The sequence below is a fragment of the Marmota marmota genome, unplaced genomic scaffold, assembly GCF_001458135.2.
Source record: "Marmota marmota marmota unplaced genomic scaffold, marMar, whole genome shotgun sequence".
NCBI classification, from domain to species: Eukaryota; Metazoa; Chordata; class Mammalia; order Rodentia; family Sciuridae; genus Marmota; species Marmota marmota.
The window spans coordinates 5202659-5219143 of record NW_026000168.1 but is presented as its reverse complement, the minus strand read 5'-3'; the positions used below and the strand labels follow the sequence as shown (position 1 = coordinate 5219143).

The following is a 16485-nucleotide window of genomic DNA, read 5'->3' as shown; positions in this document are numbered from 1 at the left end:
ATTATCATTGGGAGAAATTCAACGTTTTCTAAAAAATGACCACTGTTAAATAAAAACAGTATTCGCATTTGATTGTTATTTTTTTAAAAACTTTATTAAACACTTGAAAAAAATCACTGGGGATAATAAAAAGAGTTCATATTATAACTATAAATAAAAATGATTATGTGGATCAAATTCACTGTTATACTTTGAGTTATTTTCCAGTGAGATATATCTTTCACAAAACCCTCCAGGACATGCAACAGAGAGGGCATGCACCCCAAAACTGAACATTTTAAGATCTCTTTGTAAATAACAATGACAATAGGTAGAATAAAGTTTACCTGGACTGTTTATGATCCAGTATTTCAGGGATAATTTGGACAAATTCAGGAAAAATTCAGGAATAATTTGGTCATTGTGACAAGATGAAGCCAAAATTCTTCCTGGCCTGGTGGGTCGCTAAGCAGATGTGGAAATCTTAGTCTGTATATTGTTGGGGGAGGATACTTCATTTCTTCCCTTGAATTGTGTTCTCATTTTCACCTGTACTTTGCTTTTTGGATGGTGGGCACTGTCTTGATGCTAACCCAGTATGTGAGCTTGGTGACTGTATATTCATATTGAGTTCCTGGTTTCCTAGAAGCCATAATAAAGAAATCAAAATCCTGTTTTTCCTCCTGAAGGCAAATATTCTCCTCTAGAGGCTCCCAGGAAGAGGCTTCAAAATTGTTTTCCAAAAGACAGGAACATCTTGGAATGAAAAATTGAATTTTCTTTTCTTTTTTTCCCCTGAAATTCAGTTTTTTTGTTTGTTTGTTTGTTTTCGAATCAGATCTTGAAAATTTTAAAACCAAAATGAGAAGTGCAGTGTCAGTGCGCGAAGGCCAGGGCGTCGTCCTTCTCTGCGGGCCCCCGCCACACTCGGGTGGTAAGTAGCGCCCTGCTTCTGCTTTTGTTATTTGCTAAGTTTCAGGGCAAGGCCTGCAGCAGTCACAGTGTTATTGCTTCTGTAAATTACCCTGAGAAACCTGCTAACCCAAGCCTTAGATTCTGTCAACTGAGTAAGAATGTGAGACAGTCTACAAAAGATAGTCCATCCAGAGAAGTTTATAAACTCAATTTACACATCCTAACAGGCAGGGTCTCAAAGGCACGAGAGATCAAATCCATTTTGATTATCCAACAGTGCTGAATAATACTTTATTCTTGCACCATTATTATTATTAGCTTTAGACCATGATAGTTTTTACTAGCGATCATCCTCCTTCCCTCCCTCACACACATATTCACGCAACAAACACAGAGGACGGCACCAATCACAGAGTATGTGCCTTGTATCTCTGATATCTGTATTATGTACACATAAGTATGATATATGTGTGCACATTCACATCATTTTCATTGGACTGCTAGAACTGCAAATTTTATGCTACATTGGTATAAATTGAAATAACACTGGTCTAAAGGACATTGATATAAATTGAAATGTATTGCTAGAAATTCAGAAGCTAAACAGCATCTCTACCCAGGGTGAAAATGAACTTTAGCACATATGAAAATAATTTAATTAGCTCCCCAGTATGTGCCTGAAGTGCTGGTTTGATTTTCCTCTCCTGCTTACTGTTGTGAACATGGTCACTTGTGGGAACAAAGAGGGCATTATTAATGTATAAATCACTGTTCTCCAAGAAATAAACACATTCTGTTATTGAGAGGATGAGAATCACAGAGAGATGAGTAAGTCAGGGAAGATCATTCTGACCAAAGATGAGACTGAGAAAAACCTTCTTCATGGTGAAGCTTATTCAAGTGGAAGTACTATGGATTTTATTCTATTTTGTTTATCGATTTTGATCTTAAATTCTCCTCCTAATTATACACACATCTCCCATCTTCATTAACTGGCCATGTAAAATCCATGGGCTGATTGGAGTCTGCGGGTTGGGGCTCAGGTAACAGGATTTCCACCATGTTGGCTGGCATGGGTCTCAGCTTCTCTAGTCCACAATAGTAGTATAGGCTTTTCCAGAATTCTTGAGGGTCCAGAACAGCTTTAACTTTGAGGTAAGCATAGGGTCTTTTGATGGCAGATAAATGTAACTGGGGCCAAGAAATTGGGGGGGTTACTGGCTCTCATAACTGGACTGCTCAGGTGGCCTCAGGTAGCTCTGTATGTATGGTGTACAAAGATCTGTGCCACCCAAAGGACTTGCTGCTGTGCTGTGGGGGCAGTGGTGGGCAGTGATGGCCTATAGCTCTTAGCCATACAGAGCCACTCGCCTGTGGTCACCCCTTCAGCTGGCATCTGATATCTCAATAAGGGGAATGTGACAGGTCAGCCATTTTTGACTGATGCTAGGAAATTCTGATGGCAAATATTCAATTCACCCCTCCTGTATGATGGCCAAGTCTCTGATGGACCACATCACAATTCAGTTTCTTTGCCTCCTCCATTCTGCTTCTGCATGCTCCCATTCTCAGGTTGCATCATTGATTAAAAGCTTTTCTTCCAAATTCTTTTCAAGCATCTGCTCTTGAGAGTCCAATGTGCTAGACCCAGGCTCCAACCAATCCCACATACTATTTTTGTTCTCTGCTCTTCTTTCTCTGTGTTCGATACTTTCTTATGTGCATTTCTTCTGGAGACAAAGGTGGCACCTGGCTACTGCAGTCTCTTCCCATCCTTAATACTGATGACCCTAATGAACTAGATGTTTCTCAGTGGCTCCTGAGACTCATCGATTGAGCCTTCTCCATGGGGTCATCCATGCAGCTGAGGAACAGATGGGTTCCACCTACTAGTGAGTATTAGAATGAGAAAAAAAAAGCAGTTTCTAGTAGAAAAGAACCATTTTATTATGAGAAAAGAGAGAGGGAGATATGGTAGATAGAAATAAAGATGACTAGAGTGACACCTAGAAAGTATCAAAATAATTTAAAATTATATTGATCCAAAGCATCAGAAAATAATAGCTGGATAATCTTTTCCATGGAGAGTTTTAGAAACATTGACCCAATTTAAGCCTCTGGCTGAGTGATCTTAGTTCAATAAGTTTATGATTGTATATACCCATTGTTACAAAAGGAAGGAGCTTTTGTTGGACTAAGCATGTGCAGAGTGAATAGTGAATGTTTTTTGAAAAGCTGTTGGATGAATCATGATGCAAAAGAAGAATCTTTTCTAATGTTTTAGAAACATTAAACATGATCTTTTCTAATCAAACTGGAAAATGTTGGTCAAGCCCAGCTCTCCTATGTAATGGCATCCTGATTTACCTCCGCCTTTAGAGGTTCCACATGGCTGTCTGTTCACTTTTAAAGCACTTGCATGGGGTGACTGTGGAAGTCTAGTTAGATGATGGGTAGAAAAGGAAAGACATCTTCCCAGATGTGACATATTCACCCTTAAGAACTTGGAACATGCAGGAGAGAACCAGTAGCATAAGCCCAAAGCATTCCTTCCCCCAAGCTAGATTGTACAGGAAAAGTACCAAGGCTTTAGGGGCAGATTTAGATGCAAAAAAATGTGATTCTCATTGATCCAATCTCCCTCATGCTGAATGCTCACAATTCGTATCCAAGGTCATTACACATTGTCTTATGGGCAACTGGAGGACAGGCCTATGTCAGCAGTTGCTTTGTATAATTACAGAAAGTTCATTTATTACTGGCAGTCAGTAAATATCAATTGAACAGTGAATGCACTCATGAAATGAATAAATGAATCCTCTTTTAGATTTGGACAGTTATAAATGCTTTGTTGAAAATCTACAGGAAACTCCATTTCCCAAGGTATCGGCATCTAGCAACCAAAATGCCCTGGGTGCCAACTGGACAGGTAAAGGCACATTGAGATCAAAGTGAGTTCTCTTCCTAGCAGCTGGAATCGCCGTGCTTCATCCCTGCAAGAATGACTCTGGGACTTTCAGAAGGCAAGGTTTGAGTCAGGTTGGGAGCTCCTGTGGTGGAGTCTCCGGGGTTTATCAATTCAGGCAAGGAAAGCTTTCAGAGAGCTCGTGCCTTGCTGGGGTTCACTGGGTTCTCTCCTCACAAACTCCCACAGCCCCTGCAGGACATGCTCTGACTCTTCTGTGTTGGCCATTTTGTGTTATCTTTAGTTACTCCATGCTCCTTCGTTTCTCTGTGGTCCCTTCTGTATGGTTAAAAATGTTTCAACTTGTTATTGTGATTCCTAAAGACGTGGCCATATTTTATTCATCTGTCATATTTCCTGTTCGAGTGGCCTAACTGAGTAAGCATGGGTGATGGTGCTGGTGGTGGTGATGATGATGATGATGATGGTAGTGACGATGAGGATCACAAGAGTAATACCACTGCTCTGTCTCTGAGTGCTGTGTAGATCTAAGAAGTGTGCTAGTCCTCTGTGGAAATGATCTGCTAGTGAGATTCGTTAAAAGAATACAGAGGACCAGGATGAGTACCAATCTAAGGTTATCTGGAAGCTCAGTTCTGGAGATGTCAAGGCAGTGAGCCCTCAGACAAGGATAATGCCTTGATCCTAAATTTCCTGCTCAGGAATGATTTATGAGACAGGAGATCAGGTCTCAGTTCAAAGCCTCCCCACTTTTGCTTAGGGCTGCAATATGGGGGTTTGCAAACTGAAGCTCAGAACAGGAAGTAGACTCCAGTGGAACACAGAGCTGTGAGTAGGTGAAACTAGAAGCTTGATGATCAGCTCCTGACCAGGACTGTTTCTAGTATGGAAGCTCTGAACTATCCCTGTAGCTATTTTCTAAGCGATGAGGCAAGAAAAGTCCTCAGAAAAGCAACCCTATCCCAAGTTATTGATGTCTGTCTTTTCACACTGGAGACAGCAGAGTGAACAATTTCACTTTAATACTAAGCCCATTGTTTGCAGAAGCACTTGAGACATCACATTCACAGAACTGTCCCCTGAATTCAACCAAAGCTTAACTCTGGCATGCTCTGGCCCACTGCTTCTGAGATGTTCATTACAAATGAATTGACTCAGGGCTTGATCCAATGCAGGTTTGAGTAAGCGGGTTGAGGTGGTGTCTGAGATCCTTTATTTCTAACAGACTGTCCTGGGAAGCTGACACTCCTGGTCCACAGGCACTCCGAGAAGCAAGACCCTAACCTGCCTGTTCTGTTTTGTGAAGCCCATAATGATTTTCCTGTAACCTTCCTCTGCCCTCTCAGCCTTTTTTCTTCCTTGGCTCTTTTCTCAGCCTTTACACTAAACAACATGTGGCGTATCAGGACCAAAATACAGTCTTCACTGAGGGTGTCATCCCACTGCCCCCTGACCCTTCAAGCTTGGCACACATTCTCAAGATGCTCTCCATCCTGATTTACTTCCTTGTTTGGTGATGTCCCAGGTGTCCATCCCACTTGTATATTTTTATCATCTCCTAAAAATCATATCTTTTTTTTTTTCCTTTCTAAGTCCCAGGGCTAAAGGGACACAGATGCTCTTTTAATGATGGCCCCAAAGTCCCAAATATAAAAGGGATCATGATTTTAACCCACAGCTAGGTATGATATGAATGCAAACACAGTCTCCAACTTGGGTTTGGCTTAGGTATCATAGACTACATAAAACTTTGTCAAAAACTGATTTTCGGATTTTGAAATTAAATCGCACAACACTAACAGGTAGAGATGAGATTCGCCAACAGTTTGGTGTTTTTCTTTCTCAAAAAGCTGGGATTTCTCCAATATCCCTGTGGTCATGCTTCTGCTTTCATAGTCGCAATGAGATGGAAATACCAAGATATAAAGAAACAGTGGTGCTGGGCGCTGTGGCGCATACCTGTCATCTCTGCTCCTCAGAAGATGAAGACACGAGGATCACAAGTTGGAGGCCAATCTGAGCAACTTAGGGAGACCCTGTCTCAAAATAAAAACAAAAAAGGCCTAGGGGTTCAGCTCATTGGCGAAGCACTTGCCTAGCATTCAGAGCTGTGGAATTTCTTTGAAAGGCATAAAGGAACACAGTTTCATGTGCTATACAGCTTCCAGTTATGAACGATGTCATATATGCTACACAGCTTTCTTCTACCCCCACCACATTCTGCCAGCTCCGTGCAGGGAACACTTGAGGGGTTGTGAGGGTCCCACATGAGAAAGGTATCTCTCATTTGGGGATTTAGAAGTTGTGGGGTTAGAACCAACAATGGAGATTTTTGTTTGTGTTTGGTTTTGGTTTTATATTTCCAGCAACATGATCTATAAGAACTACTGCTACACTATTTAGTAATAGATAGCAGTGACTGCTTTTTTTTTTTTTGCATTGAGTTCTAGTTTTCTTTCTATTATTAGCTATAGTAAAATTGTATTAAAATCTCTTCTCTTGGTGAAATAAATCTGTAACTTTCTTTTTCTTGAAAAGAAGAAGAGAAAAATAAAAGAATCAGCAGTTTTTTCCTTAAATATATTAGGGAGATAGACATAGAAAGAGCCTAAATAAGTATCCCAAAGTAGGGAACTTGTATACATTATTCAAATTCTGTTAAATATTGGATGCAGATAATTTATAAAAATCAGCAGTAACCTGGGCTACTTTACAAATCAAGAGCAGTCTCAATCTATCTGATGCCATAAGAGGAAAACTTATTTCATGGTAGGAGAAATTTGGGAATCTTTCCTTGGTGTCTGCAGATAGTGCATCCACAGCTGATTGTCCCTGAGAGGATTTTCATCTGCCATTCATTCTGTCATGTTTTTCTGCCACTTCCTATTCATCGTCAACTCTGCAAGAGGAAATGGTATTCCAAAATTATTTGGGAAATCAGGACTTGACAAACCAGAAATAAGGAACTGGATACAGATTACCTGTAGTGTAATTATTAATTCAGTTACCAATAGTGTGAAAACTGTCAATTAGTGTACTTACAGTGCAATTCCTGATAGCATCACAAAATCATTAGAAATTCAAATGCATGAGAAAAATTATCCTATTATAAAAAGGTCACAAGACTAATTCATGGTCACCTCATAATGAATACTAATTAGACGAATTCATAGGTTAATCAAGTTATTCTATACACACATTTTAATAAAGAGTTGTATTTTACCCAGTGATGGTTGGTAAAATGTATTCAGAGGAGAGGATACGCTCTGCTTTGATGGCTGCCCTTGAGTTTAATCAACAAGCCACTTTGGTGCCTGAGCCAGTTTCCCACATCTGTGCTACATGCATCTTCTTGAAAATTCAGCCCTGTACCCTGCCATCTGCCTACAACCACATCACCCTCAGGATGTGAAAAGAAGAACGTGAGATGTCAAACAGCAGGTAGTGGAGGTTGGAGCCCCTCGATGCTAAAAATTGCTTTGTAAATCCTGGTGTGACCGAGGTGAAAACTGTTAGCAACATAAGCAGATGGCATGGGATTTACACCCTCTCTACCAACATCTTTATTATTATTTTATTATTTTTTCCCCCAAGATGAAGAGACCAAAAGAACCAGATGGCTTAGATGGGACCAAATAAGAATTTTCATGTCTGTAAAAAATGTTTCCAGTAGCTGGAGACCTACAGGGCAGTGAGGTATTTGCCTAGTGTTAAATGTGATTATGAATCCAAACAATAACATCCTAGAATAGTATAATGTATAATTTTGACATCACCTAGTATTAGGAGAACTCAGTTTTCCTTGAACTACACTTCCCTACATTTTGCTTGGAATCCACTCAAAGTTACAGTGGAAGTTCTTTTCAAACTTTTTTTTTTTTTAATATCAGGTACTGAACCCAGAGGAACTTAACCACTAAGCCACATCCCTAGCTGGCCTTTTTTGAGACAGGGTCTTTTTAAGTTGCTTAAGGCCTTGCTAACTTGCTGAGGCTGACTTTGAAGTCGTGATCCTCCTGCCTCTGCCTCCCAGGCTGCTGGGATTACAGGAATGTGCCACTGCACCTGCCACCTTTTCAAACTTCTGAAGTTAAGGATATATACTGTGTTCCCAAGCAGAATGACCTTCATGACTCCCATTGCACTTGCCTTAGTGGACAAGGATGGACTCTTTCTTCAAGAACCCAGTGGCTTCCATCTCCACAAAGCAGAATGCCCACAAATGATAGCATAGCATCTCTCATACATCCATACTGTTAAGATGATATAAAGAAGTAGGTGATTGGTAAGTATTATGGTTTAGACATGAAGTGTCCCCAGAAGCTCATGTGTAAGACAATGCAAGGGAGTTCAGAGGTGAAATTATTGGGTTATGAGAGCCTTAACCTAATAAGTTCATTAATTCACTGATATGAATTAATTAGGTGGTGACCATAGGCAGGTGGGGTGTGGCTGGATGAGGCAGGTCACTAAGGGTGTGCCTTTGAAGTATGTATTTTGTCTATGGTGAATGGAGTTCACTCCACTTCCTAATTGCCATGTCCTGAGCCTGAGTAGCTTTCCTCCACCTGGCCCTTCAGCCATGATGTTGTACCTTACCTTGGACCCAGAACTATGGAGTTGGCTGATCATCAATAGAAACCATGAACCAGTTGTCCTGTTCTAATTGTTCTTCTCAGGTCTTTTGGTCACAGCTGCAAAAACTAAAACTGTAGGTTATGGAGGAATTAGCATCTATATCTCAAGGCATTGTTTCTATTATATTGCTTCTAACTAGGAGTTAATTTAACAGGCCATGGCAGAACTAGAGAATCCATCTATAGACTGAATAAACAATATATCACAATTGCAAAACTGTATTTTGAATATATGTCAATGCTTATGTAATTGTTAACATTTTTTAGAGTCTAAAATATTAGTGGATTAATAGTGCATTGAGACACATATGTTCTGAATCAATTGTGCATAAACATCAGGCACTATTGTATAGATGACCAGGATATGTTTAGGTCTCTGAAAGAAGTGGTCATTGTAATGGATAATCCTAATGGATGCTCAGCTACTTCATAGTGGAGAATGAAGGTGAATAATCCTGAGTTTCTCAAATTGTTGGAATGTGGAAACCGTGAGTTAAAAATACTCATCTTGCCTGTCTCCCTGCCTGCCTTCTCTCCATCTGTCTATTCATCCATCACTCTGTCCTTCCATCTATCCATTCATTTTATTCATGCATTAATTTGTTCATGCAGCCAATAAATAACCCCTGATGTGTGGAAGGTGTTGTACATCTTACCATCATAAATATGACCCTTCACTTGGATAAGCTTGATGTTAAATAGAGAGAAAACCTGAGAGCATTGCTGTGAAACTTTATAGGAATATTTTCAAATCAGTGTTTGTTGAGTTTCATCAAAAACCATTCCCCAAGTGAAAAACTGAGCTGACTTTGCTGTAAATTGAAAGGTAATTAGGAGATTCCCTATTTGTAGGGACTTCTGCCTCTCTAGGGAACAGGACAGGTGTTTGCTGGTAACTAACCCAGTAGCTCTGGAATGATAATAATAGGTGTAATTATTTAGTGGTACTGGATTTATGCAAGGAGAGAGAAAGCACTCTCATTCTGTGTTGACCAGCTGAGGTTCAGGACAGTGCTGTGATTCCTGCAAACTCACAAAGCACCAGATGTGGTCTTCAGATCTAGGTCCATTGCTTTGTGATGAAAAATATGAACTATTTTCTTATGCTCAAGTCTTAAGTTTTGCAATTTTTTTTTAAGTTACACATTTTTCACCCTCTAGAACTGGACCCTTCAAATCTTCCTGATGATATAACTAAAACATTTTTAAGCATTATTCACCACACACACACACACACACCCCATAGATGTTATCAGCAGAGCTATTACACTTGAATTCCAATCTTGAACCTAGCATTATTACCTGTGGAATTTGAGGCAGGTAGCCTAAACTCTGTATCTGTTTCTTTCTGTAATGGGGGAAGGCCATAGCACCTAGCCTTCTGCTATCTTTGAGAGAATTTAAGAAGGTAATTCATGTGAATTGTTTGAAATACCTGGTTTATCTACATAGATAGAAATATACTGCAAGTTTAGATATATTTACCCTTTGGAAGGGCACAAATTAAAACTATATAGAAGTAAATCTATAAAGATTCTCTTCCTGCCTGCACCTCAGGGGACTGTCTTGCCTGGAAATGTTTTACCACTTTGGAAAACATGATTCTAGCAAATGGCTGGGTTCTCTGCTTCTTGGATTATCTGTGGTTGAGGGTGAAGACTTGATTGCTTTGTAACACGACAGTTATGTTCAGAGATGGAGGAAAGGGCTGCCTTTGAGGTGTCCAAACTGTGGGAGCATCAGTGATGGACCCTCCCTGGGGCTCCCTCGTCACAGGCACAGGCAGAGCCTGCAGGTACCCTGTTTCATCTGACTTCCACTGATTGGCCCAAGGGATATACCTGCCACAAGCTGGGCCAATCAGATGTTTTCTCCAGGGAACTTGGTACTTGACTTGAGAATCTGTAATCTTGAATTGGGGAACTCTAAGCTGTTCCTTCTTATCACGTGCAGTAGGCAGCTGGGAAAGCTGTTGTTCAGGGAGCAGAGATGGAGCCCTGCCTGCCTGCATCCAGATATTGCAATCCCGCCTTTACTTAAGCTTCTGTTTCTTGCAAGCAAAGGTTTATATCTTCTGCAATGGGCATTATGATTACGGCTACACCAGTGTGTGTGTGTGTGTGTGTGTGTGTGTGTGTGTGTATCTATGTGTACATGTAGTGTGTGTTTAGTAATGAAACCAAGCTATGGAGAATAGGAAGAAAAAAAGTCACAAAAGCTACACATTTGACAGCTGCCCCATGAGCTATCCCAGCATCCTTTTTTTGATTAAAGTCGGCATTGAACACATCACACATAGCCCTGGAGAGAGTCGGGGTCATGGAAGACAATTTGAAGAAACTATGGATTCATTCACTACTGCTCACACTTTAAGTCCATGGGTGAACTTCTCCCAAAGATCAGAGATGCCACCAGCCATTCCTCACATATTTTTATCCCAGTAGCCATGCTTCAGGCTTTTTCTTCCCAATCCACTCTCAGATGCCCTAAATGGTCTGCCATGGTATGATGAGAAAATCATTTTCTCCCACTTGAAAGACAGCAGAGTACTCCTTCCTCTTATTCCATCCACCCCCAGACAAAAGTCAGACAGAGCCTTAAGCCCATCAAGAAAATTACATGTGGAAGCTTGGGAGTTTAAATTCATGCAACAGAGACAGAGCTTCAGCAAGCATTTACTTTAAAGTGGCAGAGCTTGACGGATGTTTTCTCCTCTAGGTAAAAATTAGATTGTGAATTTAGTGCAAATCAGATCTGGTAAAGGCTTTGTTTTCTGACACCCTCCAGAAAAAAAAAAGAAAGAAAGAAAGAAAAAACGAGGATGATTATTCATTGTTTATCATCAGGCAGAAAAACATGGTAGTATCACCACTAATTGGAGCCTAAAAATTAATCTGTGCACTAACAAAGAGAAGAGCAAAAGTGTTGGTTGCTTTGTTCTCAAACTATGTGCATGTGCACTTTGTGTTTTAAGTAAGATAACACCAGCGGCTGCAACCAAGAAACCTGAAAATGTGTGCAGCTCACTCACACAGAGTGCTGTTTCTCGCTCAGGTCAGTTCAAGTTGAGTGTTTCTGACCATAAGACTGTAGCTCCTTTCACTTTGCTCTTCTACTGGGACACATAACTTCCAAGATTGACTTTTCTGACTCCATCAAGCTGGCAGAGGGAAAAGGGTGAGCTGTGGTTTTTATGGAGTAGGCTTGGCGGCCACATATCACCCAAGTACCCTCAAATGTCCTTGTTGTGGACACAGGACCAGACACCTCTCTTGGATAGATTTGCAAAGCTTCTGAGCACCTCAGGCTCTGCTTGGCATCTCTCCCAAGGATGGTGTGAATTTGTTGATTGTGGTTGTCACTGTTATTGGGTGTTGCATCCCAAGGGGGTGTGGCTATGTAGACTTAAACCCAATTTAATCTAGTAGGACTGGAGTTTCAAAATCGATCCCCTTCCTTGTTGGACCCAGATTTTATTTACTACATGGTTTTCTTATTAAGTTTAGCACGTTGGACTTGAAATGATACCAGGATTTAAACGTTCTCAACTGTAAAGGGGGTCGTGTGCATGGTGCGTTTTTCAGTGAGATTCCAAGAATCTGTTTCTAAACCTACTGTGGCCTTGTCCCTGGTCACAAGTTCCCATCTGAGAGCCAAAGATGTGAGGAAATGGAATCCACCCTGTGCCAAGGGGGCAGTGGAAACTTGTTGGCAGAATACATCTCTGCCACTGTGATGTAGATCTGTGCTTTTATAAATAAGCCCTTTGGGAACCAAATAAACACATAACATTGTCCTGTGCCTTAAGGCCAGTGCTTTGCCATCTCTGTCAGCCATTTTACCAAGTGGAGTTGGGGCACTTTTGTAAAATTTAGATTGCACTGTCCTGCTCCCAGAGATTCCAACTCCACAGAGTGGCAGCTTTCCTGGGAATCTACTTCTTTATTCCTGATCCAGGGGGTTTGTGATTCCGGTGCTCTTTGAGTCTCACTTTATCTTTAAGTCATACATATTTGAATGTTTGAAAGGATAGAGATATATGCTGGAGCAAGTGTAAGATTCCAAGTATTTTAGTGGGTGAATTTTATTAAATGGGACATTTTAAACTCAAAAAGGGGAATAGATTCTTGGTTTATACAGAACAGTGATGCTCACTGATCGACAAGCTGGGTGGTCCCTATCTCAGCAGCACTTTTTCTTTATGAACCCTACTGCCTTGCATTGCAGAGGAGCAGCGTAGCTGGTGTTCCTAGCTGCACATCACAGGGCACCCTGACTCTCTTCCCCCTTCCCAGGTGTGGAGCAGGGGTGGGCACCCTGCATTTGCTGTGTTTGTGGCTGCTCACAGTTACCCCTCTTGGCACCTGGGTAAGTTTGCCTAGATTTTGATCCTCGCAGGTCCTGCTTGGCACCTTGTGCAGGAGTACTTGAATTTGTTTATTGTGGTTGTTGTGGTCATTGTGTGTCTGTGTCTGAGTGTTGAATCCTAGGGGGGTACAGGGGGAGTCTCTTTCTAGAGTAAACCCCAGATTAATCTTATAGAAATGAGTTTCAAAATTGGTAATAACTTTTCTGGTTAGACTCATCTTTTATTTGCAATGTGTTTTTCTGCATTAAAATTGGTAAGTTGGACATTGAAATAAATAGCAGTATTTAAAGGTAAGAAACTATAAAGGGGGTCATGTGTGCAGCTTTCAGGGAGACTTCCAGACTGTCTCTGAACTGATTCACAGAGCTTGTGCGGTAGTCAGCTCTCTAGTTTCAGAGTCTGCAGGGCCAGCCGAATGATTCAAATGAATGGGGAAGGCGGTTTTGAGGCTTGGGCAATTATTTTTCTGGCAACATAGCTGACTCTCTTGAACAGCATCATTTACTTTACTTGCATTAAAAAAATAGAAAATGCAGTTCTTATTTGAATTCATTAAGTTTTTTGTCACACATATTTCCCATTTCCAGGCCACAATTCTTACCATGGCTTTATTCCTAATATCCCTTTAAGTTAAGTTCATTAGACACAGACACACTTTGCCCATTAACCACAGAGACACATTTTCCACCATTTATATGAAATTTGCTCTGTATCTGTCAACATTTACTAGGTTATGTTGCAGTAACAAATGACTCTAAAGCCTCAGTGTTTCATGATAATGAAGGTTATTTCATGTTCTTGTAGCCTTGAGGAACTGTTTTCCATGTGACATCTTTGTTTTGGAAACAAGTTGTTTCTAATGAGGACATACTATTTAAATGACACAGAGAAAATTCAATGTTTTATTCTATTCACAAATATATAATTTACCCATATCAAATGTAAGATATATAATTTATGTATAACACATAATACATATTTTATATATATTATATAATTCACATGTAATATATATATATATATATATATATATATATATATATAGATTACATGTGTGTACATATATATGTGAGCTTATACATGTATATATGTGTATAATTATATGTCTGTAATTCTCTACCTCATTCCATTTACAGAACAAATATTATGGCCAGTGCTAACCAAATGAGCCAAAACCCATCCTGTCATACATAGAGAAGAACAAAAAATAATTCTTAATAGTACCATGATTTATCATGTTCTCTCATTTTTTTTCTGCTCTGAACTTTGTACTCATCTGTGAGTTCTCCCCCATTTGATAGAGATCTAGAAACAATAGCTAGTTTATCATATTGTACCTTTACCAAGAAGAAAACATTGAAATAATTACAATATGTTATAATGATAAATGGCACCCTCCCCCAGCCTGGGAAAGACGATGGTCCCCTGCATGCCACACCCAAGGAGTGCAGGTGATGCTCAGCCCCCACTGATGATTGCCACAGAGAAAGTACCTTGTACAGTTTCAAAAGAAAATCTGTGTCAGCAAAATTTTCAAAGTTCTTTTCAAGGACATTCAAGTAATGCAAATTTAAAAAAAAAAATTGAATAAGCCCCACTCCTACCATAATCCAAGGGAACACAAATCTGAGAGACAGGGTATGATCTGTAGTCTTTAAAAATCCACCTTTATTAGGTTCAGCAGTACATAAAATGATTCCAAACAAGGCTAATTAAAGCAGCTCCTCATGGGCTCTTGGAGGCCTGCAGCATTTCAAAGTAGCATCTCCATTCTGGAGTTTTCCATATTTGCTTTACATACTTTTCTGAGGTAATTAAGCATCTCCCCTTCTTATCTAGTTTGCATTATTGCCTTTCTTTAGCAAATGTTTTATGTCCCCAATGTGAGGCAAACCAGTCAGCTAAACACAGCAGAGTCGTAGGTGTATAATGAGTGAGTCCATTAAATATACACCCCAACTCGGGAATGCTGGGGATTGATATTATCTGGAAAGAGGTAAACCTCAAAAATGAATGACAGGTGTCAGCTAAAGCCCGTTCTAGTGAAAATGCCCCCAAGAAAAGCACAATAAGTAGGATAGTACTGAATCCTTCTGTTGAAGCTACAAGTAAACTACTGGTTTTCCCAAATGCCCATTTTTATGTAAATATGGAAAGTTTGAGGGTCTCTTACCCCTTTTTGTTACAAACTCTGTGTTTTTAGTGACATTGTCATACTAGGAAATATTACACTTTTGTAGCACACTCCTCTTACTGCTTTTAAATTTCCTTTTGAATTCTTTCGCAGCATGCCGCAGGCCTTCTGTACCATCACTCATTTACTGATTGCATTGCATAAACCAGTAAGCTTACTGCCTCCCTGACAGGACTCTCGGATGGGCGGGTTGATACATTAGATACAATTAATAAACATTAAGTCTCTGCTGCCAGCACAAGCTTCCCATTTTCTCTTGTGGATTTGTGGTTGTATCAAAGTGTTATCTTCAGAGTCCACTCTCACACTAAGTGGCATTTTCAGTGTGTTCCTGTGCAGTGGTTTTAAGCATAATAGAAAAGTATGAGTGTGATTTTTAAGAAATGCTTTCATAAATGTGGAGGAAAGCAAATGAAAGCAACATTTGCTACCAGAGTCCTTTAATCCTAACTTCACATGCGAAGAGGAGGAATCTAGCACACAGCATTTCCCAAACTTACTTGAGAAGAGAGCCCTGTGTTCAGGGAACATCCCACAGGACCAAATATTCTGAGATGCTCCCTTTAGGAAATGTTGACCTTGCTTGAAGTTGGATATACTCCCTACTGAGTGCTCTGTTGAAGAATGTTGTTTAGGAATGGCTTTGTATACAGCCTTCTAATAGCTACAACTTCCTCTTCAAATATGTAAATGCATTTCCATATGAATATTCATTAAAGATGAAATCCTGTACTGACACATTGCAAAGAGAAAGAAAAGATGGATGGAAAGAAGGAAGGAGGGAGGAAGGGAGGCAAAGAAAGAAGGGAGATCAGAGACCAGGAGGGAGGAAAGGAGGGGTCTCTCTTCTTACTTTTTCTTTGAGCAAATGAGGTATTGGCCTGAATTTGTTCAGAGTCAGCCTGGCTGGAGACTTCTTGATATTTAGTGGGTAGTTTCTTCATTATATCAGTATGAAATCTGGGGGAGAAAATTAAAGGTTTGCTTTGACTAGTTAATATACTTCTGGCATTTTGTAAATTCAATTAATTATGTGTAGATGACATGACATCTGTTCTAGTCATAACAACAGGCTGCTGTTTTCTGGTAGGGGAACCAATCCATCCATCATTTATAATCACTGATCTTCAGATGAAGGGGGACCCATTCTGGCTGGTGCCAGTAGCCATGCGTGTTTTTAACTCTATTGCCAAAACATATAGCCTTCCACAAACCTCTGAAGAAGGTCTATTCTGTTTCCGCTTGAGATAGGAAATGACACCTGAAGTGGTGATAGATGTAGACCTTAAGCAGTGTTTTCAATCATTATAACCTTTAAGCACTGCTAACCTCCCCCAGGAATCTTTGCCCTTTTCTCTCTGTGTTATGTTTTTTGACAGCTCTGTGAGAGAACAGCTCTACCTGACATCTGGTGTAAACATGAAATGTTAATTCTTGGCACACACTTAATATTACCAACCACTTA

General features: G+C 40.1%; 1 protein-coding gene across 5 annotated transcripts in view; it reads left to right on the top strand.

The window, feature by feature from the left end:
- Cntn3 (contactin 3) overlaps positions 1-16485 on the top strand; it is a 260616-nt gene that overhangs the window by 117282 nt on the left and 126849 nt on the right. For 4 of the 5 annotated variants that reach the window (XM_048787016.1, XM_048787014.1, XM_048787015.1 and 1 more), the window contains exon 5: positions 818-913. The exons of the other annotated variant lie outside the window; for it this stretch is intronic. In XM_048787016.1, the coding sequence (XP_048642973.1) occupies positions 818-913 (96 nt within the window). The remainder of the gene's footprint in view (positions 1-817; positions 914-16485) is intronic. 5 annotated transcript variants of the gene reach the window in all.